The 27,198-nt window shown below is 42.7% G+C and overlaps 1 protein-coding gene and 1 pseudogene across 1 annotated transcript in view; one reads left to right on the forward strand and one right to left on the reverse strand.

The window, feature by feature from the left end:
- Window positions 1–27,198, forward strand: part of PRIMPOL (primase and DNA directed polymerase) — a 44,860-nt gene that overhangs the window by 12,204 nt on the left and 5,458 nt on the right. Inside the window, exons 4-9 of the mRNA XM_052661282.1 lie at window positions 510–657; window positions 6,930–7,217; window positions 21,308–21,470; window positions 23,176–23,261; window positions 24,943–25,029; window positions 25,107–25,215. Of these exons, the coding sequence (XP_052517242.1) occupies window positions 510–657; window positions 6,930–7,217; window positions 21,308–21,470; window positions 23,176–23,261; window positions 24,943–25,029; window positions 25,107–25,215 (881 nt within the window). The remainder of the gene's footprint in view (window positions 1–509; window positions 658–6,929; window positions 7,218–21,307; window positions 21,471–23,175; window positions 23,262–24,942; window positions 25,030–25,106; window positions 25,216–27,198) is intronic.
- Window positions 11,482–11,917, reverse strand: LOC128068190 (60S ribosomal protein L26-like; annotated as a pseudogene).

A 27,198-nucleotide genomic window follows, 5' to 3' on the forward strand; every position in this document is an offset into this window, starting at 1 on the left:
TTATTTTGATTTTAGAGATTAACATATAAGGTAAATTATTTGAATCTTGAGAGGCCTTTAATCTGGAGAGCCTATGAATTTTTAAACATAAATGTGTAGTAATAATTTGGGAGAATGGCATTGAAACATGTATACTATCAGGTAAGAAACGAATCGCCAGTCTATGTTCGATACAGGATACAGAATGCTTAGGGCTGGTGCACGGGGATGATCCAGAGAGATGATATGGGGTGGGAGGTGGGAGGGGGCTTCAGGATTGGGAACTCATGTACACCCATGGCTGATTCATGTCAATGTATGGCAAAACCAATACAGTATTGTAAAGCAAAATAAAGTTTAAAAAGTGTAGTAATTTAAATATGCATATTTCAAAAAAGTAATTCAACAAATTGTTATATAATCTGATATCAAAATAGGTTAGGTTTATTTGTACTAAGATTTGAATTTTGCTTATGAAAAAATTTTAAAACAAATTAAAAATGTTTAATTAATTTTCCTTGCATTCTCAGCATGTTTGTAAAGCACTTGAAGAGTTTTATACAGTTAACTGTTCAGCTGAAGATGTTCTCAACTTGGATTCTAGCACTGAGGAAAAATTTAGCCGCCATTTAATATTTCAGCTCCATGATGTGGCGTTTAAAGATAATATTCATGTTGGTAAGCGAGCTGTCTTTTTAAGTTGCAGTTATACTGAAAACTTATATTTTCCTTTCTTCTTAAAGTTTTGTAATTGTCACATTTTTGATGGTCATTAATTAACCTACCCTAAAGAGTACATCATGACTTTCACGTTTTAGGTACTTGCCTCTAGTTCTAGACTGACTTCCGTGCCCGACACAGTTTAGATGAATTCGTGTACTCAGGGTATCCTTGGCAGTGGTGCCTCTTGCTTTGGATACTGGGATGGTCATGCATGCCACAGGCCTGGTTTTTATTCCAAGAAGAGTCGTTTCAGAATTTTTCTGGGTGATGCAGGAGAGACCCAATTCAGGTCTTACCTGTGATGCCTCAGATTGGGATTTCTGACCTTTGCTTTAGCATTTTAGCATTGCTTTATCCTTTAATACATGAGGGCTGGGCTTGAGTTCCAGGCCACACTCACGAAGCCTTGTTTGTTGTTCCAGGTCAAATGTTAGGGTGGGGAGAAGTCTAGATGTGTAACCCTGAAAGTATAACCAGAGGATTAATTCCAGGACTGGACATTTAGGGGTACAGGCCCAGATATAAGTGAAATTGGTGCACAGGAGAACAAATAGGCAGAAAGGAAATACTGAAAACCAAGGTCTGAATAAAAGTCAAACTCCTGAGTGTTTGTCTTAGCAGAGGTAGGGCAGGCAGGTGATTGATGGAAGTTCAGGTAACAGGTAATCCATTCAGAACAACTATCTGACAATTTCAAGGGTACCAAGGGCAAAGGCATGAACATAGCTATTAACAGACTGGCATAAAAGTCAAAGGTCTAATTGTTAGAGTAGGGTAACACGAGGTCAGGTGGCCTAGTGTGCTGTGTACCAGGGACTCATTATCTTCCCATTTTCTGTTTGCTTAGTTGGATATTTCTTCTCTCTTTAATCCCTAGTTGTTGTTCAGTTGATCAGTCATGTCTGATTCTTTGAGATCATACGGACTCCAGCACACCAGACTTCCCTGTCCCCCACTATCTCCTGGAGTTTGCTCAAACTCATATTCTCTGAGCCAATGAGGCCATCCAAGCATCTCATCCTCCATTGCCCCCTTCTCCTCCTGCCTTCAATCTTTCCCAGCATCAGGGTTTTTTCCAATGAGGTAGCTCTTCACATCAGGTCGCCGAAACATTGGAGCTTCAGCATCAGTCCTTGCAGTGAATATTCAGGGTTGATTTCCTTTAGGATTGACTGGTTTGATCTCGTTGTCCAAGGAACTCTGAAGAGTCTTTTCCAGGACCACAGTTTGAAAGCATCAGTTCTTTGGCACTCAGCCGCCTTCATGGTCCAACTCTCACATCCGTATATGACTACTGGAAAAACCATAGCTTTGACTGTGTGGACCTTTGTCACCAAAGTGATATCTCTGCTTTTTAATACACTGTCTAGGTTTGTCAGAGCTTTTCTTCCAAGGTGTCAGAGCTTTTGTTCCAAGGAGCAAGCGTCTCTTGATTTCATGGCTGCAATTACTGTCTGCAGTGATTTTGGAGCCCAAGAAAATAAAGTCTGTCACTGTTTCCACCTTTTCCTCTTCTATTTGCCATGAAGTGATGGGACTGGATACCATGATCTTAGTTTTCTGAAAGCTGACTTTTAAGCCAGCTTTTTCAGTCTCCTCTTTCACTTTCATCAAGAGGCTCTTTAGTTCCTCTTTGCTTTCTGCCATTAGAGTGGTGTCATCTGCATATCTGAGGTTATTGCTATTTCTCCTGGCAATCAGGATTCCAGCTTGAGCTTCATCCAGTCTGACATTTTCCGTAATGTACTCTGCATGTAGGTTAAATAAGCAGGGTGACAGTATACAGCCTTGATATACTCCTTTTCCAGTTTTGAACCAGTTCATTGTTCCATGCTTTGTTCTAACTGTTGCTTCTTTTCCTGCATACGGGTTTCTCAGGAGGCAGGTAAGGTGGTCTGGCATTCCCATCTCTTTAAGAATTTTCCACAGTTTGCTGTGATCCACACAGTCAAATGCTTTGGCACAGTCAGTGAAGCAGAAATAGATTTTGTGGGAATTCCCTTGCTTTTTCTATGATCCAGTGGGTGTTGGCAGTTTGTTCTCTGGTTCCTCTGCCTTTTCTAAATCCTCTGCCTTTTCTTATACATCTGAAAGTTCTCAGCTCACATTCTGTTGAAGCCTAGCTTGAAGGATTTAGAGCATTACCTTGCATATGAAATGAGTGCAATTGTGCGGTAGTTTGAACATTCTTTGACATTGCCCTTCTTTGGGATTGGAATGAAAACTGACCTTTTCTAGTCCTGTGGCCACTGCTGAGTTTTCCAAATTTGCTGGCATATTGAGTGAAGCACTTTCACAGCATTATCTTTTAGGGTTTGAAATATCTCAGCTGGAATTCCATCACCTCCACTAGCTTTGTTTGTAGTGATGCTTCCTAAAGCCAACTTGACTTCACATTCCAGGATGTCTGGCTCTAGGTCAGTGATCACACCATTGTGGTTATCTGGGTCTTGAAGACCTTTTTGTACAGTTCTTCTGTGTATTCTTGCCACCTCTTCTTAATGTCTTCTGTTAGGTCTATGTAATTTCTGTCCTTAGCCCATCTTTGCATGAAATGTTCCCTTGGTATCTCTGGTTTTCTTTAAGAGATCTCTAGTCTTTCCCATTCTGTTGTTTTTCTCTATTTCTTTGCATTGATTGCCTAGGAAGGCTTTCTTATCTCCTCTTGCTATTCTTTGGAACTCTGCATTCAGATTCTTATATCTTTCCTTTTCTCCTTTGCCTTTTACTTCACTTCTCTTCTCAGCTATTTGTAGGGCCTCCTCAGATAACTGTTTTGCCTTTTTGCATTTCTTTTTCTTTGGGATGGTTTTGGTCACCACCTCCTTTACAGTGTTACGAACCTCCATCCATAGTTCATCAGGCATTCTATCAGATCTAGTCCTTAAATCTATTTTTCACTTCCACTGTATAGTCATCAGGGATTTGATTTAGGTCATACCTGAATGGTCTAGTGGTTTTCCCCACTTTTATTCAATTTAAGTCTGAATTTGGCAATAAGGAGTTCATGATCGGAGCCACAGTCAGCTTCCAGTCTTGTTTTTGCTGACTGAATAGAGCCTCTCCATCTTGACCTGCTAAGAATATAATCAATCTGATTTCAGTTAAGACCATCTGGTGATGTCCATGTGTAGAGTCATCTCTTGTGTTGTTGGAAGAGGGTGTTTGCTATGAGCAGTGTGTTCTTTTGACAAAACTGTTAGCCTTTGCCCTGCTTCAGTTTGTACTCTAGAGTCAATACTTGCTAATATCCAAGCTGTCATCCCTTGGGTATTGGTCGTTATCCAGTCTGTCCTTGTCCTTCTGTCTGTGACCTTCGTGACCATCCACTCGTGGCTTCAGTTCCCATTTGTGTGTTGATGACCCTCACATCTTATCTGCAGCCAAGATGGGTCTCATGGTAGACATCCCCCCACACTTCAAACGCAGCCTGTCTTTAGCCACACTTCTCATCTTTTCCTCCAGACTTGCTCCTTCTCCTGTGACACGTGTATCTGAGTGCTGTGAGCGTCCTCCCAGTTACCTCAGTAGAGATGCTCTCACCCACTCCCTCTAGTCCGATAGCGAGAGTGCTCTGGTCATACCACTTGTGTGCCTGGAACTGTTCCAGGATCTTTCCTTGCCTTCAGGGGAAGGTGCAGAGGCCCTGGCTCGCAAGGTGCGGCCCATGGGGTGCTGGCCTCGTCTCCGGCCGCTTGGCTCTTCTTCCTCCGCCCTTCACTCAGCTCCCACCCGGCCACATGCTCCCTGGTGCTTTGCACTTTTGTCACCGCTCTCTGGCCAGTTCGCTTGGTCTGTTGAGATTCAGTGTAGGTACTGTCATCAGAGAAGCCGTGTCTGTTACCTCTCAAACCCGAAGACTTGGGTTTGTGTGTTATCTGGGTTGCAGAGCGCACCCAGGACCTGTTACATCAAAGCATCCACCGCCTTCCAGGGTAATTTCTTGTTTTTGTTGTGTTTTCTCTCTTCTAGTTAACGTTTCTTTAGGGCATGGATTGATTCTTACTATTGTATTTCCAGATCTTATCAGGTAATAATGTCTTTATCAATAACATTAATAAGATAACAATCATAAATACGACTGCATGTTAGGTGGGCTCTACCGTCAGGGTGTGGAGAAGGAGCCCTCAGCAGGACATTTCTTTGATTCCTATTTACTCCTCACAGTCTGCTCTGTGACTTCTAGCCCCAAGGCTAAAGATTGAGATTTGTTGCTGGGGAAGAAGGGGAGAAGGGAACTTGGACAGGTAATTAGCAGTCTCTGCTACAGCAACTTTCTCAAGGCAGCTGACAGTTAAGCTGGGCTTGGAAGCAAATTCCATCATACAGACTAAAATAAGAAAGGCTTTACTGTCAGCAACATAAGCAAAAGTACAGAGACGAGTCTGTGACTAACGTGGGGAGCAGTGGGGATCTAGGGTGGTGAGAGTGAGAGAGAGAGTCCCAGGTGATTAAGCTGGGTGCCGTCTGAGGCTTCGATCCTCTAGCATTATAAGCGGCCAGAACCAGAGGTGCAGAGACTGTGAAGTAACCCCAGCTCTCCACTTGGGTTCCTCTCTCTCAGTGTTTCTATTCCCTGTTGTCAGCCTTTCGGAAAGAGGGATTAGGCTAGTGTAAGAGCACAGACTGTGAGCAGGATGGACAAATCTGGTCTGCTTGAAGCCGTCTGCTGCCAGCCTGCCACAGAACCTGACATTCTAGGATTGATATGTTCTTTTGGGTTATTCCAAGCCAGTAGTCCCTGTGTGAATGATGAGGGGAGGGAAACACGGACCGGGGAAGGGCAGCAGAAGGCAGAGCTGTTTGCAGAGCCGGTGTTGATGTTAAGGTGACCCCTCCGTGGTCCCAGCCTAGCCTGGTTGGCTCCGTGCCACAGGTCAGAGGCTTGAGGTCAGGTCAGGTCCCCTGCTCAGCACGGCCTTCACAGCCACGCCTTCTGAAGTATCAAGTGATACCCAGGAAAATGGACTTTAGCAATTTATTGCTTTACTGTCCTTTGATATATCACGATTACAGCTGGTTCAGTAACCATGCGTTCTTTCTGTCACGTAGGTGTAATTTTTTGTACATTTCCAGGAAAATTGACTTTATCAGTTTTTTGCTTTATTATCCTCTGATATAGCATGGTTTGTTTTTTTTTATTCAGTATTTGTTTCCCTCATCCCAGAGATAATCTTGTCTGATATGATTGCAAGCATCAAATGCTTTTGCTTTCCTTTTGATGCTTAGTGTTATACAAGATAGTGAATTTGTTCCTTTGCTTAAGGAACTAGTTGAGTCTAATTTGGAGGAAGAATTTTGAACTTAGAGCATGTGTATCTTGTAATTTAAGGGTTCAGGCTGTCTGGTAAATAAGTAACAAACGCAGACTGTACTAGCTTTAAAGATTAAAGTTTGGTTTGTCTTACAGTGGTGCATTTGTCCTCTGTTGCTACGCATGAAACAGCCTAACCAAATTATTTACTTGATTTTTGTGGTATAAACAATATATGAACGTTTAAAGAGGCTCCAGACTGTCATACCATCTTTTCCAGGTACAGATATCACTACTGATACTTAGAGCTCTTAGAATAAATCTTGACACACGGTAAATGTATTTACTTGCTTTAGTTCTGGATGTCAGTTATTGGGCCACAACCCAGCTCATGGCCACGTAGAAGCAGGGAGGAGGAGCATGAGCCTTGAACTGATGGCTGCGAATGTCAGGGTTCTTGGGGATGTCAGGGCGGGTAAAGGAGAGAGAAGCAAGCTCTGAGAAATTTGCTGACCTCCTGATCAGGAGAGTATGGCAGAGCCTGATAGAGGACTGTCCACACATATAAGCCTTGTTTTATTTATTTTATTAATAAATAAAATTCGTTAGTCATTGATTTGAATGTAAACTCTATGCAGTTTGTATTCATCAAAGAGCGTTTTTGATGGTGACAGAGCATTAGACCCAGGCCCACACTAGCAACAGTGACGAATCTCACGTTAACCTTCCCTTCTGAGATTTGATCATAAGTTACACAAGCTCCCTTGCGAAAGGGAGTTTAAAAAGTTAAAGATTAAACAGAGGAAGGACACATAGGAGACGTGTGTTACAATTTGTAATAACTACTCAACCTTAAAACCAGAAATCAAAAATAGAAGCCCTACTGCGTAAAATTGCCACGTGTGGCTCTGTGCCTAGATCTTGGTATGGTTTGCAGAAAAGAATTTGATTAACCTTTTTATTTTTCCTTTAGGTAATTTTGTGCGAAAAATCTTGCAGCCTGCTTTTCACTTAATTGCCAGTGAAGATGATGATACGACCCCAGAGACGACAGGCTGTGAATTTACCCATTTTTCTGAAACAGCAAGTGAACAAGGAACTTGCTTTAGTAAAATGTCCACAGATAACGACGTAGGAAAGAGTGGGACATCGAATTCAGAGAAACTGGGGAGGCTGGGGTCGGCTCAGCAAAGCAGTCCTGGTCTTTCGTTTTTAATAGTGAAGAATGACATGGGAGAAAAGCGCCTTTTCGTGGATCTAGGTACGTGGAATTGGCCGCTTTCTGTTAGACGGAGCTGTGTGCTGCTGTGAGGCACTGCTCCGTGCCCGCTTGTCACTCGCCTAGGATCCTCACCCCTAGCACTGCCCCTCGGTGAGAGCAGGGTCACGAGCAGAATGGGATCCGTGAGCTCAGGTGCTGGAACTCTCGGAGGTTTCTGGGCTGAGATCTCAGAGAGGGCCTGGGGGACCCACAGACAGGCTGGCCGGCGCTCCGGAGGAGGGTGGTTGTGGCCGGCTCCTGCTCTGAAGTGCTCACAGGGGCACAGTTGGGTCAGCAGTCTCTAGCACTGGTGACAGGTTTAATTAGATGAAATAACCTATAAAAAACAGATACAGTGTAACAATGACATGCTCGGTGGGCAGAGTAAGGCTGACATGTTCTGCACTGAGGAGCTTTGCAGGGGCTGCCTCCTCAGCTTCCTGCTGCGACTGCACCAGGCTTCTTCAGCTGTGCTCTCTTCTGTCCTGCCCCTTTCTGCTTGCTGAATCCGAGGGTGTATGTATGAAACACTGCGTGAGACCTCAGCCTTGTTAGGTAGCACGCAGGCCAGTCAGCACCCCTAATTCAACTGAGCTTCCATTTGGCAACCTAAACCTGACTTGCTATTGAGCTCTAGCTTGTGATTTGAAAAGCTGTTAAGAGCAGCATTTTTCCATTGATGGTTAGAGCAATTCAGAGAGCTTCAGTGTCTACAGCTTGAAGACAACTGAGTTTAAACCATAAGCAAGGTTACCAGGCCAGCCAGGCTGAGAGTAGGAAAGTGTTTCTGTTGTATGGCCTGTCTTCCCAGCACCTCTTAAGACCAGCTATAAGAATTTAGAAGTATAATAGCCATACCTTTTATTATATTTCACAGACACTGCATTTTTTTTTACAAATTAGTTTTATGAATTAATTAATATCACAGTTTTTCCAACAGCATTTGCTCACTTTGTGTCTTTGTTTCATGTTTAGTGATTCTTGCAGTATTTCAGACTTTTTCATTGTTATTATATTTGTTTTGATGACCTATGATTACTGGTCTTTGATGTTAACTGCTATGACTTGAAGGCTCAGATGATAGCACTTTTTAGTAAGAAAGTATTTCATAATTAAGGTATTTACATTTTTGAAGACAATACTGTTTGCACCTTGAATGAACTGCAATGTAATGGAAACATAACTTTAATATGCACTGGGAAATGAGAAATTCCGTGGGACTCTGTTCTGGTATCTGCTTTATTGTGGTGTTCTGGAACTGATCCCGCTGTAGCCCAGAAGTGTGCTTGTGGGTTTCCGTGCACAGGTCTTTTGCTTCCTTGGTTAGATTTATTCTTAGATATTTTGTTCTTTTTGATGCAATTGTAAATGGGATTGTTTTCTTAATTTCTCTTTTGACATTTGTTATTAGTGTGTAGAAACACCACAGATTTCTATACATCGATATTATTTTCCGCAGCTTTATTATAGTCATTTATTCTAACAGATTTTTGCTGGAGTCTTTAGAGTTTTCAGACAGACAGTCCCCGACTTATTGATGGCTTCACTTAGGTTTTCTCCTCCACTTCCTGATTCCACGATGATGTAAAAGTGGTATATTCAGTGGAAACCATACTTTGAATTTTGAGCTTTGACCTCTCCCTGGCCTGGTGATATGTGGTGTGTGTCGCGCTCGTCTGAAGCTGGGCGGCGACGGCGAGCTGCAGCTCCCGCAAGGCCGGGAGACTGACGCGCTTGCACGCGGCCTGTATGCGGACGGCAGGTTTGCTTTTCGCTTTCAGTATGCTGTTCAGTAAGTCACATGGGATATTCAACACTGCGTTACAAAACAGGCCTCAGGTTAGATGGCTTTACCCAGTGGTAGGCTAATGTAAGCATTCTGAGCATGTTTAATGTGGGCTAAGCTAAGCTGTGATGTTTAGTAGGTTATTTAAAGGGGGTGAGGACATTTACCTTCGGCAGTTGGCTGCCTGGAAGTCAGCTGTGTTTGGCATCTACTTCTCCAGTACCTACCCCAGGATGTTTCCTGAGGGCAGCTGTCATTAACCCAAACCCAGGTCCTGTGGAGTGAGGTCCTTTGAGCACCAGGGATTATGTAGTAGTTACAGAAAATGGAAACAGTGACAGACTTTACTTTTTCTTGGGCTCCAAAATCACTGTGGATGGTGACTGCAGCCATGACATGACGCCTGCTCCTTGGAAGAAAAGCTATGAAAAACCTAGACAGTGTATTTAAAAGCAGAGACATTACTCTGCTGCAAAGGGCCGTATAGTCAAAGCTACAGTTTTTCCAGTGGTCATGTGTGGATGTGAGAGTTGGACTATAAAGAAAGCTGAGCGCCAAAGAATTGATGCTTTTGAGCTGTGGTTTTGGAGAAGACTCTTGAGAGTCCCTTGGACTGCAAGGAGATCCAACCAGTCCATCCTAAAGGAGATCAGTCCTGAGTGTTGAAAGACTGGAAGGACTGATGCTGAAGCTGAAACTCCAATACTTTCGCTACCTGATGTGAAGAGCTGACTCATTAGAAAAGACCCTGATGCTGGGAAAGATGGAGGGCAGGAGGAGAAGGGGACGACAGGATGAGATGGCTGGATGGCATCACCGACTCGGTGGCCCTGAGTTTGAGCAAGCTTTGGGAGTTGGTGATGGACAGGGAGGCCTGGCGTGCTGCATCCCGTGGGGTTGCAAGGAGTCGGACACGACTAATGACTGAACAGCAACACAGAAGCCGTGCCGAGGCTGAGCACTGTCTCGGCCGCCTCTCTTTCCTGCAGCAGCCAGGGCCGTGGGGAGCGTTGGCTTCCTGGGCGTGAAGTGGAATGGACTGTGCCTGAGCAAACATGAAAGGCTGTGAGTCTACCTGCTGTCTTCCCCTAAAGCAGCACACAGACACCCCGTCCAGACCAATCTGTTCAGTCTCCACAGTACGCTGTTGCAGGTGCTGAGATGCTAGCAGGCTCCACTCTCAGGAAGGGGGCTTCAGCTGGGATCCCCAGCACAAGAGAGATGCAGACCGGCTGAATTTTGCCTTGAAATTCCTCGAGGACTTGATGCCACACCGGCCTCTTGTCCCAGCCAGACCTGGCACACCGTAGACCCTCCCATGGGGTTCCACCCGGGGCACCGAGCCTGGCTGTGTGGACCCCACCTTCGTTGAGCAGAGGGACCCAAGCCTGCTCGGTCTCCAGGGATGGGACAGCACCCGTAGTCTGGGAGGTGGGAGATGATCAAGGAGGCATTGCTTTTCTTTACCATCTTGCCGATGCTCTCCTGTAGCTGATTTGCTGTGTTGTGGTAGCTGTCAGCGTACAGCCCCTGATTCAGGTATTATGTTATCTGTGGGCTAGCTCTACTGTTTTCTCGAACTTTTTGCCCTAGAAATTCGAGCAGAGTGGTGAGCATAGGTCCTTATGAATCATTTATCTCCGAGACACTTTTCTGTGAATACCAAGCAGGAAGAGAGGAGATAAGTTTTGTGGATTCTCTTGTAGAGATACAGAATCCCTGTATATGTCCAAGGAAGGAAGGAAGAGGGTAATCGTTGTGGATTATTTGTTACAGATACTGATCTCTTAGCGATTTACATACTGACCTCCTCATTTGTTCCAGCCCTTCACTTTGGTTTCTTCGTTTTTCGGCACCATCTGTTAGACTTTGCCTTTTCAGACTCTCTTTTTGAATTGTCAGTTTGCTGCCTTGTATGTCTGTTTTTCGTTTACCTGGAGAATTCCTCATGCACCACGTTCTGCCTCTGCATGACTGACTTTCCTTCGTGTATGAGCCCATCCCTGCGGCCACCAGCGTCATAATTCCGTAACTTCAGGGGCGGTTTTACAGGAATGAGAAATAGCCTACCACATCTAAGTGGCACGTCCTGTTTAAGCTCTGATCCCCTGTTCGAAGTGCTGGTTGTGTGTCCTGGCGATTAGAAGCGGAGCTGCAGTGTTCCTTGGGGCTCATGTGCCTCTTGCTCTGTGGTTTTCTCAGGATACAGGCCCTGGTGTGGGAAAGTCAGATTCTAAGCTTAGCCTGTCTTATCAGTTTTATTTCAGTCATTTGAGGCCTCTCCATTATACTGGCTGCTGCCAGTGTGTATTTCTACCGACAGCTTAGCGGCATTCTTTGCTTCTCCAGGCAGCTTTCTCTGGCAGCATTGATTGTTTTTAGAGTTGGAAAGATGGCCATTGTGATGGGTGGGATGTGAATTCCCATTGACTTTTTTTTTTTTAACAGTTTTTAATGAAAGCTGTAGACAAGATGGCTTCATTCCTGCTGCTTCTCAGTTGTTTCTTCCTTATATTTGCCCTTTTCCTTTCCTACTTGGCGAGGTTTGGCTTTGCGTCCGAGGATCTTTTTGCAGTCTTTGTCCAGTTTTAGTCTGGTGATAACCACCTTGCTGGGGTCAGTGCCCGCATGGACAGTCGTGCCAGTGGCCTTCTCCCGCTGCGCTCATTCAGCGTAGATGACGTATTTCTTCCTGTAAACCTGGGCCACTTTGCCAATGTGCTGCCCTTTGTAGTGCCCTCGTACAACCTCAACTTCATCATCCTTTCGGATGGGCATGGATGGAACGTTGTACTTCTGTCTTAGCTCTTTAGAAAGAGGAGAAGACATAATTTTCCTGTGAATGTGGGAAGGTGTAATGAAATGTCTTTTTTGGTTTTTGCTTCGGTCAGAAGTCAAAGGGATTGAACTTCATTTTGGCAGCTGGAACTTCAGCGATGGCTACAGAAGGGAAGGGATCTGCGGGCTGCCATTGGCTTTTTGATTGACATTCCTGCAGCAGTTAGGGATGCTTAGCATCTTACCTGAGGTGGAAGTTTCAGGTTGTTTTTCCTTTTTTTAAAAAGGGGGAGAGGACAATTTACTGTTGTCAGTAGACTTCTTGGAAGTCAGCTGTGTTTGAAATTTACTTCTCCAAAGGCAGGGCAACCAGAGATCAAATTGCTAACATCCGTTGGATCATCAAAAAAGCAACAGAGTTCCAGAAAAACATCTACTTCTGCTTTATTGAATGCCATAGCCTTTGAGTGTGTGGATCACAACAAACTGTAGAAAATTCTGAAAGAGATGGGAATCCCATACCACCTGACCTGCCTCCTGAGAAATCTGTATGCAGGTCAGGAAGCAACCATTAGAACTGGACATGGAACAACAGACTGGTTCCAAATCGGGGAAGGAGTACGTCAAGGCTATCTATGGTCACCCTGCTTATTTAACTTATATGCAGAGTATATCATGAGAAATGCTGGGCTGGATGAAGCACAAGCTGGAATCAAGGTTGCTGGGAGAAATATCAATAACCTCAGATATGCAGATGACACCACCGTTATGGCAGAAAGTGAAGAACTAAAGAGCCTCTTGATGAAAGTGAAAGAGGAGAGTGAAAAGTTGGCTTAAAACTCAAACATTCAGAAACCAAAGATCATGGCATCCAGTCTAATCACTTCATGGCAAATAGATGGGGAAACAATGGAAACAGTGACAGACTTTATTTTTTGGGCTCCAAAATCACTGCAGATGGTGACTGCAGCCATGAAATTAAAAGACGCTCGCTCCTTGGAAGAAAAACTATAACCAACCTAGACAACATATTCAAAAGCAGAGACATTACTTTGCTGACAAAGGTCTGTCTAGTCAAGGCTATGGTTTTTCCAGTAGTCATGTATGGATGTGAGAGTTTGACTATAAAGAAAGTTGAGCACTGAAGAATAGATGCTTTTGAACTGTGATGATGGAGAAGACTCTTGAGAGTCCCTTGGACTGCGAGGAGATCCAACCAGTCCATCCTAAAGGAAATCAGTCCTAAATATTCATTGGCAGGACTAATGTTGAAACTGAAGTTCTAATATCTGGCCACCTGATGAGAAGAGCCAACTCACTAGAAAAGACCCTGATGCTGGGAAAGATTGAAGGCAGGAGGAGAAGGGGACAACAGAGGAAGAGATGGTTGGATGGCATCACCAACTCAATGGACCTGACCTGCTCCGGGAGTTGGTGATGGACAGGGAGGCCTGGCGTGCTGCAGTCCATGGGGTCGCAAAGAGTCGGACACGACTGAGCAACTGAACTGAGTACCTGCCCCAGGACATTTCCTGAGGGCAGCTGTCTTTAAAACAAACCCACAGTTTTATGAATTTAGGTTCTGTGAGCATTCGGTAATTAAGTTCTGATTACTGTAAATGTCCACAAAGCGGGAGCACTTTTTCTCACCTACCATTTTATCCTGAGGCCACACTCAGTCATGTCCAACTCTTTGCGACCTCAAGGACTGCAGCACACCAGGCTTCTTTGTCCTTCACCATCACCATTTAGGTCACACGACCTAAATGCTCAAAGGACCTACTCTTTCCCCCTAAAGCATCACACAGATGCCCCGTCCAGACCAATCTGTTCAGGCTCCACAGCACACAGCTGCAGGTGCTGAGATGCTAGCAGGCTCCACTCTCAGGAAGGAGGCTTCAGCTGGGATCCCCAGCACAGGAGAGATGCAGGCCGGCTGAATTTTGCTTTGAAATTCCTCAAGGACTTGATGCCACACCGGCCTCTTGTCCCAGCCAGACCTGGCACACCGTAGACCCTCCCAAGGGGTTCCACCCAGGGCACCGAGCCTGGCTGTGTGGACCCCACCTCCGTTGAGCAGCGGGACCCAAGCCTGCCAGGGATGGGACAGCACCCGTAGTCTGGGAGGTGGGGGATGATCAAGTAGGCACTGCTTTCCTTTCCTTCCCTTCACGCCTTGCCGATGCTCCTTTGAAGTGCATAGTGGAGTTGCCGTGTTGTGGTGGCTGTCAGCGCACAGCCCCGGGTTGGGGTGTTATGCTACCTGTGGGCCAGCTCTACTGGTTTTTCGGACTTTTGCCGTAGAACATCTAGCAGATGGTGTTCCTCAGGTCGCTGTGTATTGTTAATCTCAGAGACACTTTTCTGTGAATACCAAGCTGGAATATAGGAGATAAACTTTGTGGATTCTCTGTTAGAGATACAGAATCCCTGTATATGTCCAAGGAAGGAAGGAAGGAAGGGTATAATCATTGTGGATTATTTGTTACAGATACTGAGTTTTCAGTTTACATACGGACCTCCTGATTCATTCCATTCTTTCACTTTGGTTTCCTTTTTTTTACCGAAACCATTTGTTTGACTTTGATTTCTTAGAGTCTCTTTCTGCATTATAGATTAGCTGCCTTGTATGTCTGCTTTTTGTTGACCTGGAGAATTCCTCACACATCACGTTCTACCTCTGCATGACTGACTTCCTTAGCGTATGAGCCCATCCCTGCGGCCACCAGCGTCATAATTCTGTAACTTAAGTGGCGGTTTTACAGGAATGAGAAATAGCCTACCGCATCTAAGTGGCACGTCCTGTTTAAGCTCTGATCTCCTGCTGGAGATGCTGGCTGTGTCCTGGTGACTGGCAATGACGCTGCACTGTTCCTTGCTGCACGTGCTTTTGCCGTATGGTTTTCTCAGGATACAGGCCCCGGTGTGGGAACATCCGATTCTAGGCTTAGCCCATTGTGACAGTTTTTTTTTCCAGTCATTTGAGGTCTCTCCATTATACTTTAGGCTGCTTCCAGTCTGTATTCATACCAACTTAGGGGGATTCCTTTCTTCTCTAGGCGGCCTCTTCCGGCAGCGTTTATTGTTTTTAGAGTTGGGAAGATGACCATTGTGCCAGGTGGGATGTGATTTCCCATTGGCCTTTTGACTGACATTCCTGTGGCACTTAGGGATGCTTACCATTTTACCCGTGGTGGAGGTTCAAATTGTTTTTCCTTTTCTTCTTAAAGTGGTTGAGGACAATTTACCTTTGGCAGTTGGCTTCCTGGAAGTCGGCTGTGTTTGGAATTTACTTCTCCAGTACCTGCCCCAGGACGTTCCTGAGAGCAGCTGTCATTAACCCAAACCCAGATGTGAACTGAGGTCCTGTTAGCACAGGGATTAAGCTGTAGTTCCTAAAATGTCCACAAGGCGGGACCACTTTCTGTTCACCCACCTTTGTTTCCTGGGGCCACCACACCGTGAAGGAGTTCGCTTCTTGGTTGGTGAATTAATGGATTGTGCCTGAGAAAATACTAAAGCGTTTGAGTTCTAAAGCATCACACAGACACCTCGTCCACACTTATCTTAGGGGTTCACAGTACATTCTTGTGGGTGCTTAGAACCTAGGAGGCTGTGCGCTTAGGAAGAGGGCTTGACGTGGGCAAGGAAAAGTGCTGCCGCCTTGTGGCCATCTTCGGGAACTACAGCTTAATCCCATGGAGATCACAGGAGTTTAATTCATAGGACCTGGGTCTGGGTTAATGACAGCTGCCCTCGGGAAATGTCGAGGCGGAGAAGGCAATGGCACCCCACTCCAGTACTCTTGCCTGGAAAATCCCATGGATGGAGGAGCCTGGTAGGCTGCAGTCCATGGGGTCGCTAAGAGTTGGACACGACTGAGTGACTTCACTTTCACTTTTCACTTTCATGCATTGGAGAAGGAAATGGCAACCCACTCCAGTGTTCTTGCCTGGAGAATCCCAGGGACGGGGGAGCCTGGTGGGCTGCCGTCTATGGGGTCACACAGAGTCGGACACGACTGAAGTGACTCAGCAGCAGCAGCAGCAGGTATTGGAGAAGTAAATGCCAAACACAGCCGACTTACGTTAGTAGCGTTGTTATTCAGTTGCTCAGTCCTGTCGACTCTTTGTGACCCCATGGACTGCAGCACTCCAGGCTTCCCTGTCCTTCACCAGCTCCCAGAGCTTCAACTCTTGTCCATCAAGTCAGTGATGCCATCCAACCATCTCATCCTCTGTCGTCCCCTTCTCCTCCCACCTTCAATCTTTCCCAGCATCAGGGTCTTTTCTGGTGAGTTGGCTCTTCTCATCAGGTGGCCAGATATTGGAACTTCAGTTGCAACATTAGTCCTTCCAATGATTATTCAGGACTGATTTCCTTTAGGATGGACTGGTTGGATCTCCTTGCAGTCCAGGGGACTCTCAAGAGTCTCCTCCAACGCCACAGTTCAAAAGCATCAATTCTTCCACACTCAGCCTTCTTTATGGTCCAACTCTCACATCCATACATGACTACTGAAAAAAACCATAGCTTTGAATAGACAGACCTTTGTTGGCAAAATATTTCTGCTTTTTAATATGCTGTCTAGATTTGTCATAGCTTTTCTTCCAGGGAGCAAGCATCTTTTATTTTCATGGTTGCAGTCACCATCTGCAGTGATTTTGGAGCTCAAGAAAACAAAGTCTGTCACCGTTTCTATTGTTTCTCCATCTAAAATGCCATGAAGTGATGGGACAGAATGCCTTGATCTTCGCCTTTTGAATGCTGAGTTTTAAGCCAGCTTTTTCACTCTCCTCTTTCACCTCTTTAGTGAAAGAGGCTCTTTAGTTTGTGCTCAATTTTTGCCATTAGGGTGATATCATCTGCATCTGAGGTTCTTGATATTTCTCCCGGCAGTCTTGATTCCAGCTTGTGCTTCATTCAGTCCAGCATTTCACATGACTTACTCTGCATATAAGTTAAATAAGCAGGGTGACAATATACAGCCTTGACGTACTCCTTTCCCTATTTGGAACCAGTCCATTGTTCCATGTCTGGATGTAACTGTTACTTCTTGACCTGCATATGGATTTCTTAGGAGGCAGGTAAGGTGGTCTGGTATTCCCATCTCTTTCAGATTTTTCTACAGTTTGTTGTGATCCACATAGTCCAAGGCTTTGGCATAGTCAATGAAGCAGATGTTTTTCTGGAATTTTCTTCCTTTTTCTGTGATCCAGCAGTTATTGGCAATCTGATCTCTGGTTCCTCTGCCTTTTCTAAATCCAGCTTGAATATCTGACTGTTCTACAGTCACGTACTGTTGAAGCCTGGCTTGGAAAATTTTGAGCATTACTCTGCTAATATGTGAAAGGAGTGCAGTTGTTTGAGAATTCTTTGGCATTGCCCTTCTTTGGGATTGGAATGAAAACTGACTTTTTCTAGTCCTCTGGCCACTCCTGAGTTTTCCAAATTTGCTGACATATTGAGTGCAGCACTTTTAACAGCATCATATTTTAGTACTTGAAGTAGCTCAGTTGGAATTCCATCACTAGTCACCTCCACTAGTTTTGTTTGGAGTTATGCTTCCTAAGGCTCACCTGACTTTACATTCCAGGATGTCTGTCTCTAGGTGAGTGTCCACACCATTGTGGTTATCTGGGTCATTAATATCTTTTCTGTATAGTTTTTCTGTGTATTCTCACCACGTCATCTTAAGCTCTTCTGCTTGTTAGGTCCTTGCCCATTCTGCCTTTTATCATGCCCATCTTTGTATGAAATGTTCCCTTGGTATCTCTAATTGTCTTGAAGAGATCTCTAGTCTTTGCTGTTTCGTTTTCTTTATTTCTTTGTATCATTCACTGAAAAAGACTTTATCTCTCCTTGCCATTCTCTGGAACTCTGCATTCAGTCGGGTGTTTCTCTTTCTCCTTTGTGTTTCCTTTCTCTTATCAGCTATTTGTAAGGCCTCCTCAGACGACCACTTTTCTTCTTGGATTTCTTTTCTTTGGGATGGTTTTGCTCGCCGCCCCCTGTACAGTGAGTGTTACGAACCTCTGTCCATAGTTCTTCAGGCACTCTGTCTACAAGGTCTGATCCCTTGCATCTGTTCGTCACTTCCACTGCATAGTCATAAGGGGTTTGATTTAGGTCATATATGAATGGTCTAATGGTTTTCCCAACTTTCTTCAATTTCAGTCTGAAATTTGCGATAAAAAGTTCATGATTTGAGCCACAGCCTGCTCTCAGTCTTGTTTTTGCTAACTGTATAGAGCTTCTCCATCTTTGGCTACAAAGAATATAATCAGTCTGATTTCAGGAGTGGCCATCTGGTGATGTCCATGTGTAGTCATCTTCTGTTTTCTTGGAAGAGGGTGTTTGCTGTGACCAGTGCGTTCTCTTGGCAAAACTGGTAGCCTTTGCCCTGCGTCATTCTGTACTCCAAGGCCAAACTTGCTGGTTAATCCAGGTATCTCTCGACTTCCTACTTTTGCATTCCAGTCCCCTATGATGGAAAGGACATGGTTTTTTTTTTTTGCTGTTAGCTCTCGATCTTATAGATCCTCATAGAATGGTTCAACTTCAGCTTCTTCGGCATTACTGGTTGGGGCATAGACTTGGATTACTGTGGTATTGAATGGTTTGCCTTGGAAACAAACAGAGATCCTTCTGTTGTTTTTGAGATTGCATCCAAGTACTGCATTTTGGACTCTTTTGTTGACTATGAGGGCTATTCCATTTCTTCTAAGGGATTCTTGCCCACATTAGTAGATAATAATGGTCATCTGAATAAATTTACCCATTTCCACCCATTTTATTTTTTTTTATACATCATTTTCCTCTTTATTCATAAATATTTACAGAATTAAGGTATTCACATGTAGCAATTAATTAGCAACTAATGAGGCACCAAAAAACCCCATTTCCATCCATTTGTTCACTGATTCCTAAAATGTCGATGTTCACTCTTGCCATCTCCTGTTTGACCACTTGCAATTCACCTTGATTCATGGACTTAACATTTCCAGAGTCCTAGGCGGTATTGTTCTTTACAGATTTGGACTTTCCTTTCAGCACCAGACACGTCCACAACTCGGTATCCTTTCTGCATTGGCTCAGCCTCTTCATTCCCTCTAGAGCTATTTATCTACTCTTCTCCAGTAGCATATTAGACAGCTACTGACCTGAGGGGCTCATCTTTCAGGGTCATATTTTTTTGCCTTTTCATAGTGTAAATGGGGTTCTCAAGGCAAGAATGCTGAAGTGGTTGGCCATTCCCTTCCCCAGCGGACCACATTTTGTCAGACCTCTCCACCATGGCCCGTCTGTCTGGGTGGCCCTGCGTGGTGTGCATCATAGTTTCATTAACTACATGAAGCTGTGATCCATGTGGTCATTTGGTTAGTTTTCTGTGATTGTGCTTTTCATTCTGGGTGCCCTCTGATGTACTTATTGCCATGTTGTTCATCATTTTCTGCTGTTTCATACTTCCTCTGTTTCTTTCCAGCTTTCTTGCTCTCCCCCTTTGCAGTTTGATGCCTGTCTAGCGGGCCTCCCGGTGGCTCAGCTGGTAAAGAATCTGCCTGCAATGCAGGAGAGCATGCTTCATTTCCTTTTGTCACGTTGTGTATGGACTGTAGGTTTTTACTTTGTGGTCACCATGAAGCTTACATGTAACAACTTTTAACAGTCTGTTTTAAGTGATAAGAACTTAGGTTTGGGAATACTCTTAATTTCTAACTTCTAACCCCACCCCTGTCATCTGTGTACCCCTTAACTAAGTATAGTATTTGTACTACTTCTGTCTTTTAACCTTCATACTAATTTTATGTCTTAGTCCACCTCCTGTACTATGTATTTGCCTTTACCAGTGATTCGTACCTTCCTATGTTTTCTTAGGGCTTGCCAGGTGGCTCAGACGATAAAGAATCCACCTGCAGTACAAGAGACCCAGGTTTGATCCCTGGGTCACGAAGATCCCATGGAGAAGGGAATGGCAACCCACTCCAGTGTTCTTGTCTGGAGAATTCCATGGGCAGAGAAACCATTAATGTCTTTTATTTTTTCAGTATAAGGAAGTCCCTTTAATATTTTTACAAGGCTGGTTTGGTGGTGAACTCATTTAGCCTTTACTCATCTGGAAAACGCTTCATGCTTCCATTATACATGGTAACTTTGCCAGTAGAGTATTCTTGGTGGTTTGTTTCTGTCAGCTGGATTCAATGTATCATGCCACTCCCTTCTGGCCTGGAACATCTCTTAAGAATCTGGTGATTGTCTTACAGGGATTCCCGTGCAGGTAACAAGTTTTTTGTATTGCTAGGTTAAGATTCTCTCCTTGGCTTTAACTTGTGACATCGTATTTGTGTGTCTTGGTGTGGGTCTCTTTGGTTTGATCTCATTTAGAGCTCTCTGGACTCCCCATATCTGTATGTCTGTTTTCTGCCCCAGGTTAGGAAAGTTTTCGGCCGTTACTCCTTCAGCTAAGTTTTCTGTTCCTCTCTTTTTCTAGGACTCCTGTAATGTGAATGTTAGTCTGCTTGATGCTGTCCCATAAGTCCCTTAAGCAATATATAGTTTTTTTTCTAGTTTTTTTTTTTTTGCTACTTTGATTGGGTAAGTTCATCTGCCCCGGTTTTGAGATCATTGATCCTAAAAGCTCCCCTTTGGGAGATACTGGCACTCTGGAGCAAGGTAGAGGGGTGAAGATGATACCGCTGATCCAAGAAGGGAAGGTGACTCCCTCCAGCTTTAGCAAGGGAAAAGGCGGGAGGGAAGGTGGTGCCCAGCAGCCTCCGTCCTTCGGGATACCAACGAGACCTTGCCCCTCAGGCCAGTGCTTTAAAATTAGCCAACGAACTTCTCACACGAGGAATGGGTGCTTTTCAAGGGGCTGCTTCTGGACTTGACTCCGAGGCAGGTGAGTCTCACACTGCCTCCCCTGTGAGCCCCTCAGGAACCCAGTAGGTTTTCACAGCCCCACGGGTTTCTTGCCTTTTCATCGTGTTCGTGGGGTTCTTGAGGCAAGAAGTCTGGCATGCTGGAGGTCATGGGGTCACAGAGTCAGACACAGCTTAGTGGCTGAGCAACTGCGGCTCTCGTGGGTGGGAGCCAGGGGGTCTTCAGATCCAGGTGTTTTGTGGGGCTCATCTCTCAGACGCTGGTCTTAAAAGTTGAGGTACCTGAACGGGCAGTACTTTGATCCTTGGGGAGAAGTTCCCGGTTTGAGTTCCCTGCAGGCTGGGAGCTGCTGTGTCTGGGGTGGGGTTTATGGCCAGAGTGTGTCTCAGCCTTTCCTAGCAGCTTCAGTGTGATTTCCCTCTCGCTGCCTGAGAAGGGGTCTTCCACCCAGTAGATTTAGTCCACTTGAAATTGTTTTGTATATTGTTGTAGAGTGTCCATAGGAGAAGGTGAATTCAGGATCTATGTCGCTGTTTGGAACCAGAACCATGCGTTTTTTCTAATAATGCTGAACAGAATTAATATTTGCTGACTATAGAAATACACCACTGAAACCATGTACTCATACTGTTTTTTAATTATATAGGAGTTTACACAAGGAATAGAAACTTTCGACTCTATAAATCATCAAAAATAGGAAAGCGTGTGGCTTTGGAAGTTGCTGAAGATAACAGATTTTTCCCTGTACAATCGAGGGATATTTCGAAAGAGAATCAGTACTTCCTGGCGTCTTTGGTCAGCAATGTCAGGTGCGCAGGATTGTGTGTTCAAGGATATTTATTAAGCAATGAACGGCACTGTGAATTCTGAAGTGTGAACTGTACGAAGTTTCTATATTTTGAGTAAAAGAAAGTTCTGAGAATTCTAGGTTAACTGTTCTTTTTTGCCTACTAACTAGAAAATAATAGTAAAAGTTATTTTAACTACTTATTTTTCTCTTTATATCCTTTTATATTTGATATATTTTCCAGGTTTTCTAAAATGATTATTCTATTAAAAAATAAAAACTACTTATTGCATTTGGAAATGTAATTATTGTTAAGATAAAAATTTTTTTTATATATGCACATACAGAAATATAATTTACATAGATCCTTCACTTGAAACATATTTCTTGGGATTATTTATGATTGTCACCTGTCTTGTCTACTCAATATTATATCATAAATATTTGTCAAATGAATAATTGACCAATAAATTATCAATAATTTCTCTAGAATTTTCTGTTATACTGACACACTAATTTATTGTCAAGTCTATTACTGAACTTTTAAATTCTCATGTTTTGGTCATTTTAAGAAGTGTGAAAGACATCTTTCAGTAGAAATATGTGGCCTTCATTTCTCTTCACTCTGAGCTGGCAATTTCTGTTAATTTAAGACTCGTGGTTAAAGATCAGAATAAACTGCCTTGCTAAAGTAACTTGTTCTGATCCTTCTCCTTTTTGCAGCTCTTAGATATAATTTTAAAGAGAAATCCCATAGAAGTAAATTATAATAAAAATATTTAAGACACTGCACAGGGAAAGTTGTGTCCAAGTGTCCATTTGAAAGTGGTAGCTCAGGAGGGTGGGAAGATGCATTGTCTATGTATTTATGGACTGTTTTGAGTTTTCGTAACAAATCTTAGAAGTTACATCACCATCTCAGTTTCCTTACCTTTAAAATGGAAATAATAATAACATCTACTTTATGGGGCTGTGAGGATTAAGGAAGTTAGGACTGTGTGTGTGCTTACAGCAGCGCCTGGCACACGGTTGGTGCCATGGCACGTGACGTTGCCAGTCAATGTTGTCACCTCTAAGATTCTAGTAGTACGGTCCTAAAACTTACATGATTGTTGCTCCCCAACAATCATGTTGGCAGCAGAATAAGGTCACATTCTGTCATGTATCGGAAAAGCAACACAGTTGGCATCTAAAAACAGCCTGAAGTACAGGCAGTCTCCTGATTCTCAAACCTCATTTCTCTCATAGTTTCAGTATTTTACAGAAGTGCAGAGGGCTACCCTACTGAACAAAGTAACATTTGCTGTCATTGTGTATCTGACTAAATACCAGGTCTTGTTCTTCCTGAAAGAAAGGCTGAATTCTTTATGGTTGTGAACGTGTTTTTCTTTTCAGTTAATTTTTAAGCTATTTTCCCTTTGCTTTTGTTCCTTTCTTTTTTTCTTCCTATTATCGAGACTTTTAAAATTAACAAAAATTTCAGAGGCTTCTGTGGCTTCAGCATTTCTCAGGTCTTCTGACTGACTCTGCAGTTGAAAATACTATAAATGGTCTTTTTGTAGGGGTTGGATCGGTGCTTTTGTAGGCTAGTGTGGGATAAACACCCAAGAACAGTTAGCTGTTGAGCAAAGGATTTTATTATGAGACTATCTGAAATTGTGTTCCTTCAGTAGTCAAATCCCTCTAATTCTAATATTACTTTCTGTTGTACACATTTTCTTCTTCAGATTCTCAGATGCTTTACGAATTCTGACATGTGACACACCTCAAAGTAACCAGCGAATTCCGTGTTTCAGTCGTACCAGTACTTCAGGTAAGTTTAAGAAAACAATCTGCTGTGAAAATTTAAGGATGCAAAATCGATTTTTCTTCAAAATCTTATGTATATGTACTGTTCTTTCAGAACAACTGCATTTCTCTCCAAAATGGAAAGTGTAAAAGAAGTTTTTTAAAGCTTACTAATTTTCATTTTATAGTGTTTTGGGGAAAAGTGTGAAAATAATGTAGGTTTGTCTAAAATAAGCACATATTAAAATGAAAAATCTTAAAGATCTCTTCACTCCTGTGCCCACAAAGATGGGTCACTGCTGTTAACAGTTTCCTGTTTAACCCAGTAGAGCTTTCCTGCATTTCCAGCACATGAACAGCCTCTGCATTCTTTCAGTGGCCATATAGTTTTTCATGAAATCTATACGCTCTTCATTCCTTTACTGAAGAAAACGTCTTTTTTTAAGATAAATTTAAACTCTCCAGCAAATATTTTTATACACACACTTTAGGCTATCATTCTAAGAGACTGAAAATTTAAATAAACAACAAAACTGGATTGGTTACATACTGTAAAATACTCTGTAGCCATTTGATTTAGATTTATACAGCCTATATAGTATGGAAAATGCCCATTTAAGATGTTGAGATAAGGCTCTAAGGTTATATGAGGTGCGATCACAAGTTTATTTTAAAAATATGGATAACATTTTCTTATCTGTTTACTGTCTCCGCTGTTTAACAGTTGTTTCTAGACATCGATTTGAAGTTTCTCATTTCTGCTTTAATATATTTTCCGAAATTTAATTATGTATACTATTATGTGTACTATTTTTGTAAGCGAAAGTGGTCTTTAAGAAAAGTAGATCACTCTGTCTTTAAAGATTTTAAATAGTCTTCCTGAGAGTTTGCAGAAAGAAAATGTGAGACGTTAGAGCTCTGCAGCTACAGGACGCTGGAGAAGGCGCCTGTGGTGAGTGAGGTTATCACTGGTTACCTCGGTGGAGACTGCACACCACAGGAAACGGGCATCTCAGAAAAAGGGCGTTAGAAAGGACTTCTTAAGGATCCAGGCTTGCGTTAGATGCTTTGAGGAGTCTCCAAGGAAGAGTGGGCTTGTTTTTTGAGTTGGGCGCTGTCAGTGACAGTTTTAAAATCTTATCTAGAAAGAAGACTAAAGCCACAGTTGGTAAAGGAGGAGCAGCTGCTGAGACAAAATAGGCTGGCGTTTGGTCCTTTTCGTGGTTTGGAAAATGTTGATGTTTTGTCTTTGTTCACACATGATTACAGAGTGGTCTTCATTCTTGTCCTGAATTATCGTGGCCACAGGGTGACCTTATATGACGCTGAAGTTCTGTGAAGCAGTTTATGATTAATGGGAGAATACCAGGGCTGAGCTCTGAGTCCCCAGCCAGCTTGTGGCCACACCACGGTCTCAGTGACATTATTAATTACAAGGCCAGCTCCCAGGTGTAAGGGGCTGTTTTTCTCTTTATCAGAGTGAAGCAAGCAACTGAAGTGATTCTAAATGCTTTTTATGAACACTAGCTACAATTTGATTTGAAAGGTTTGCATTTTACCTGCTTCCTTGTGAGAATACACAACTGATTAAAAGACAAACTGCAGAGAAGCAAAAAAACTAAAACACAGTTGTACTGAACAACTTAGATAGAAACTTAACTCATCTTTTAGCTGTTGATTTATAATTAATTTTTCTGTTGCCCTAGAAGCCATTGAAGGGTTTCAGTGCTCACCTTACCCTGAAGTGGATCAGTTTGTTCTCTCACTGGTGAATAAAAACGGCATTAAAGGAGGTAAAGATAAGTTTATTCTTTATTAACTGTTATATGATAGAGTAATAGTACCTTTAGAAACATTATTTGTGGTTCAGGAATTCGGCGGTGGAACTACTTTTTCCCAGAAGAATTGTTGGTTTATGACATTTGTAAATACCGCTGGTGTGAAAACATTGGAAGAGCCCACAGGAGTAATAATATCATGTAAGTAGGTATTGCTTGTTAATGAGTTCTATGTATTTAACCAGTATTTTATTTTAAGTGTTTATAATTTAAGGTGAAAATATAAACATGATTTTGTTATAACAGATTTAGTTGTAACTCATACAACTTTTATTTGGCTTGGGCTTTTGAATATTTAATTTTGAATATCTTAATTATTACCTTGCCTCAGCACATATCGTCTTTATTTGTACTTTATTTGGTAAAATAACCCCTTAAATAGTGAAATCTTGAGGAAACTACAGCAGAATTGAGTGGGGCTAGAAAGAAATGAGCCACCGTAGACACCTATGGAGTCTAAATCAAATGTGAGCAAATTTGGGCAAGAAGGAAACTACTCTGTTAGGGTTTAAGAATTAGAGTTAAAGGTTATGTTAACATGTTCAAGACAAAGAATAGTCCAGAAGAGAACCAGTATTTATTGAATGCTTGCTGTATATGCAAGGCCTTGTTTTTGGAGTTGTCTTAAATGCCCCTGGCAAAATAAGAGGAAATAAAGGGTGCGGTAAGACCAGAAGTAGAATTTTACGTCATGTAAGGAAATAGTCAGAATAGGGATAAAACAGAAACCCAGTCATTATCATTGATGATGTTAGCAGAATTTCTATGTTTTAATATCTAACATCTGGAGGAAATGGCAACCCACTCCAGTATTCTTACCTGGGAAATCCCATGGACAGAGGAGCCTGGTGGGTTACAGTCCATGGGATTGCAAGAGTTAAGACACAACTTAGCAACTAAACCACCACCAGCCAGTATCTACTATCAAAGCTCAGACTTCAATATATAAAGCTTTTACAGCACATGGGCCAGGTCTGAGAAAACAATCATGAAACTTTTGTTAAAAAGCTGGAAAACATCTTAGATATTATGATTCAGTGCTATAATGTATACATAGATTAATTCAGTTAAAAAAAAAAATTTCAAAAACTCAGTGCACAAATCTGTAACAGAAAAACATAAAGGCATAGACCACCTGTAGTCCCAGAACTATGGTTGTGATTTTGGTGTATCTTCCTAGTCTTTTTCTCTGTTCATGAATGTTTGCCAGAAAGTCATTTCATATGATTATTTAACTTTGAGATTCTCAGGTTGCTATGTTCTTTCTTTCTGAAGAATTACAGGTTGTATTATTATCCAGTGTATTCCTTTTAAGTGTGAAATACATCGTGTGTGTGTGTATATATATATATATATATGTGCATATACTTGCCATATCTACCACTTTTAACCTCAGAAGTACCTTGTGGGCCCAGGTACAGATTCTTTAGAGATAATAGCTGTTGTCCTGAATTTTGTGGTAATCTTTCCCACTTTATGATTTTTTTCCATATTTGCTTGTATCTCCAAACAACATAATATTTCATTTTACATTTTTTAATCTTATGGTAAATTGGTTCTTTGACTTGCTTTTTGGTCAGCATTATATTCATGAGGTTTAGCTGTTGCTTGTCTTCATTACTGTATATGTTAAGTAGACCAGTTCATCTGCTGTCCTGCTGGGGACACTTGGCTTGCTGCTGTAAACAGTGAAGCTACAAATACTGTATATATCACTTGGTACACATATGCAAGTTTCTCAAAGTGTATTTCTGAAACTAGAATTGCTGTGTCATAGAATATGCATGTATTTAATTTTATTAGATAAATTATTTTCCCAAATGGTCATGCTACTCAATATTCCCACCAGCAGTGTTTTCAGACTTTGTCCTGCCCCATATTCTTATCAAAATTTTACTATCGTTATGTTTTTTAAATTTGTTTTGCTAAAATGGTGACTTTAAATGGTATTGTGGTTTTCATCTGAATTTCCCTGATTACTGATAAATTTGAGGATTGGATTGTCAGACCTCCCTCATCCAAATCGGAGATCTTACCCAGTGGTAAGCTTTACTCGGTAGTTTTAAAGGCATAAGGAAGCAGAGTCAGGCCTGGGACACCAGGCGCGGCTGCCCACGTCCTTGA

Source organism: Budorcas taxicolor, chromosome 24, assembly GCF_023091745.1.
Source record: "Budorcas taxicolor isolate Tak-1 chromosome 24, Takin1.1, whole genome shotgun sequence".
Classification (NCBI taxonomy): Eukaryota; Metazoa; Chordata; class Mammalia; order Artiodactyla; family Bovidae; genus Budorcas; species Budorcas taxicolor.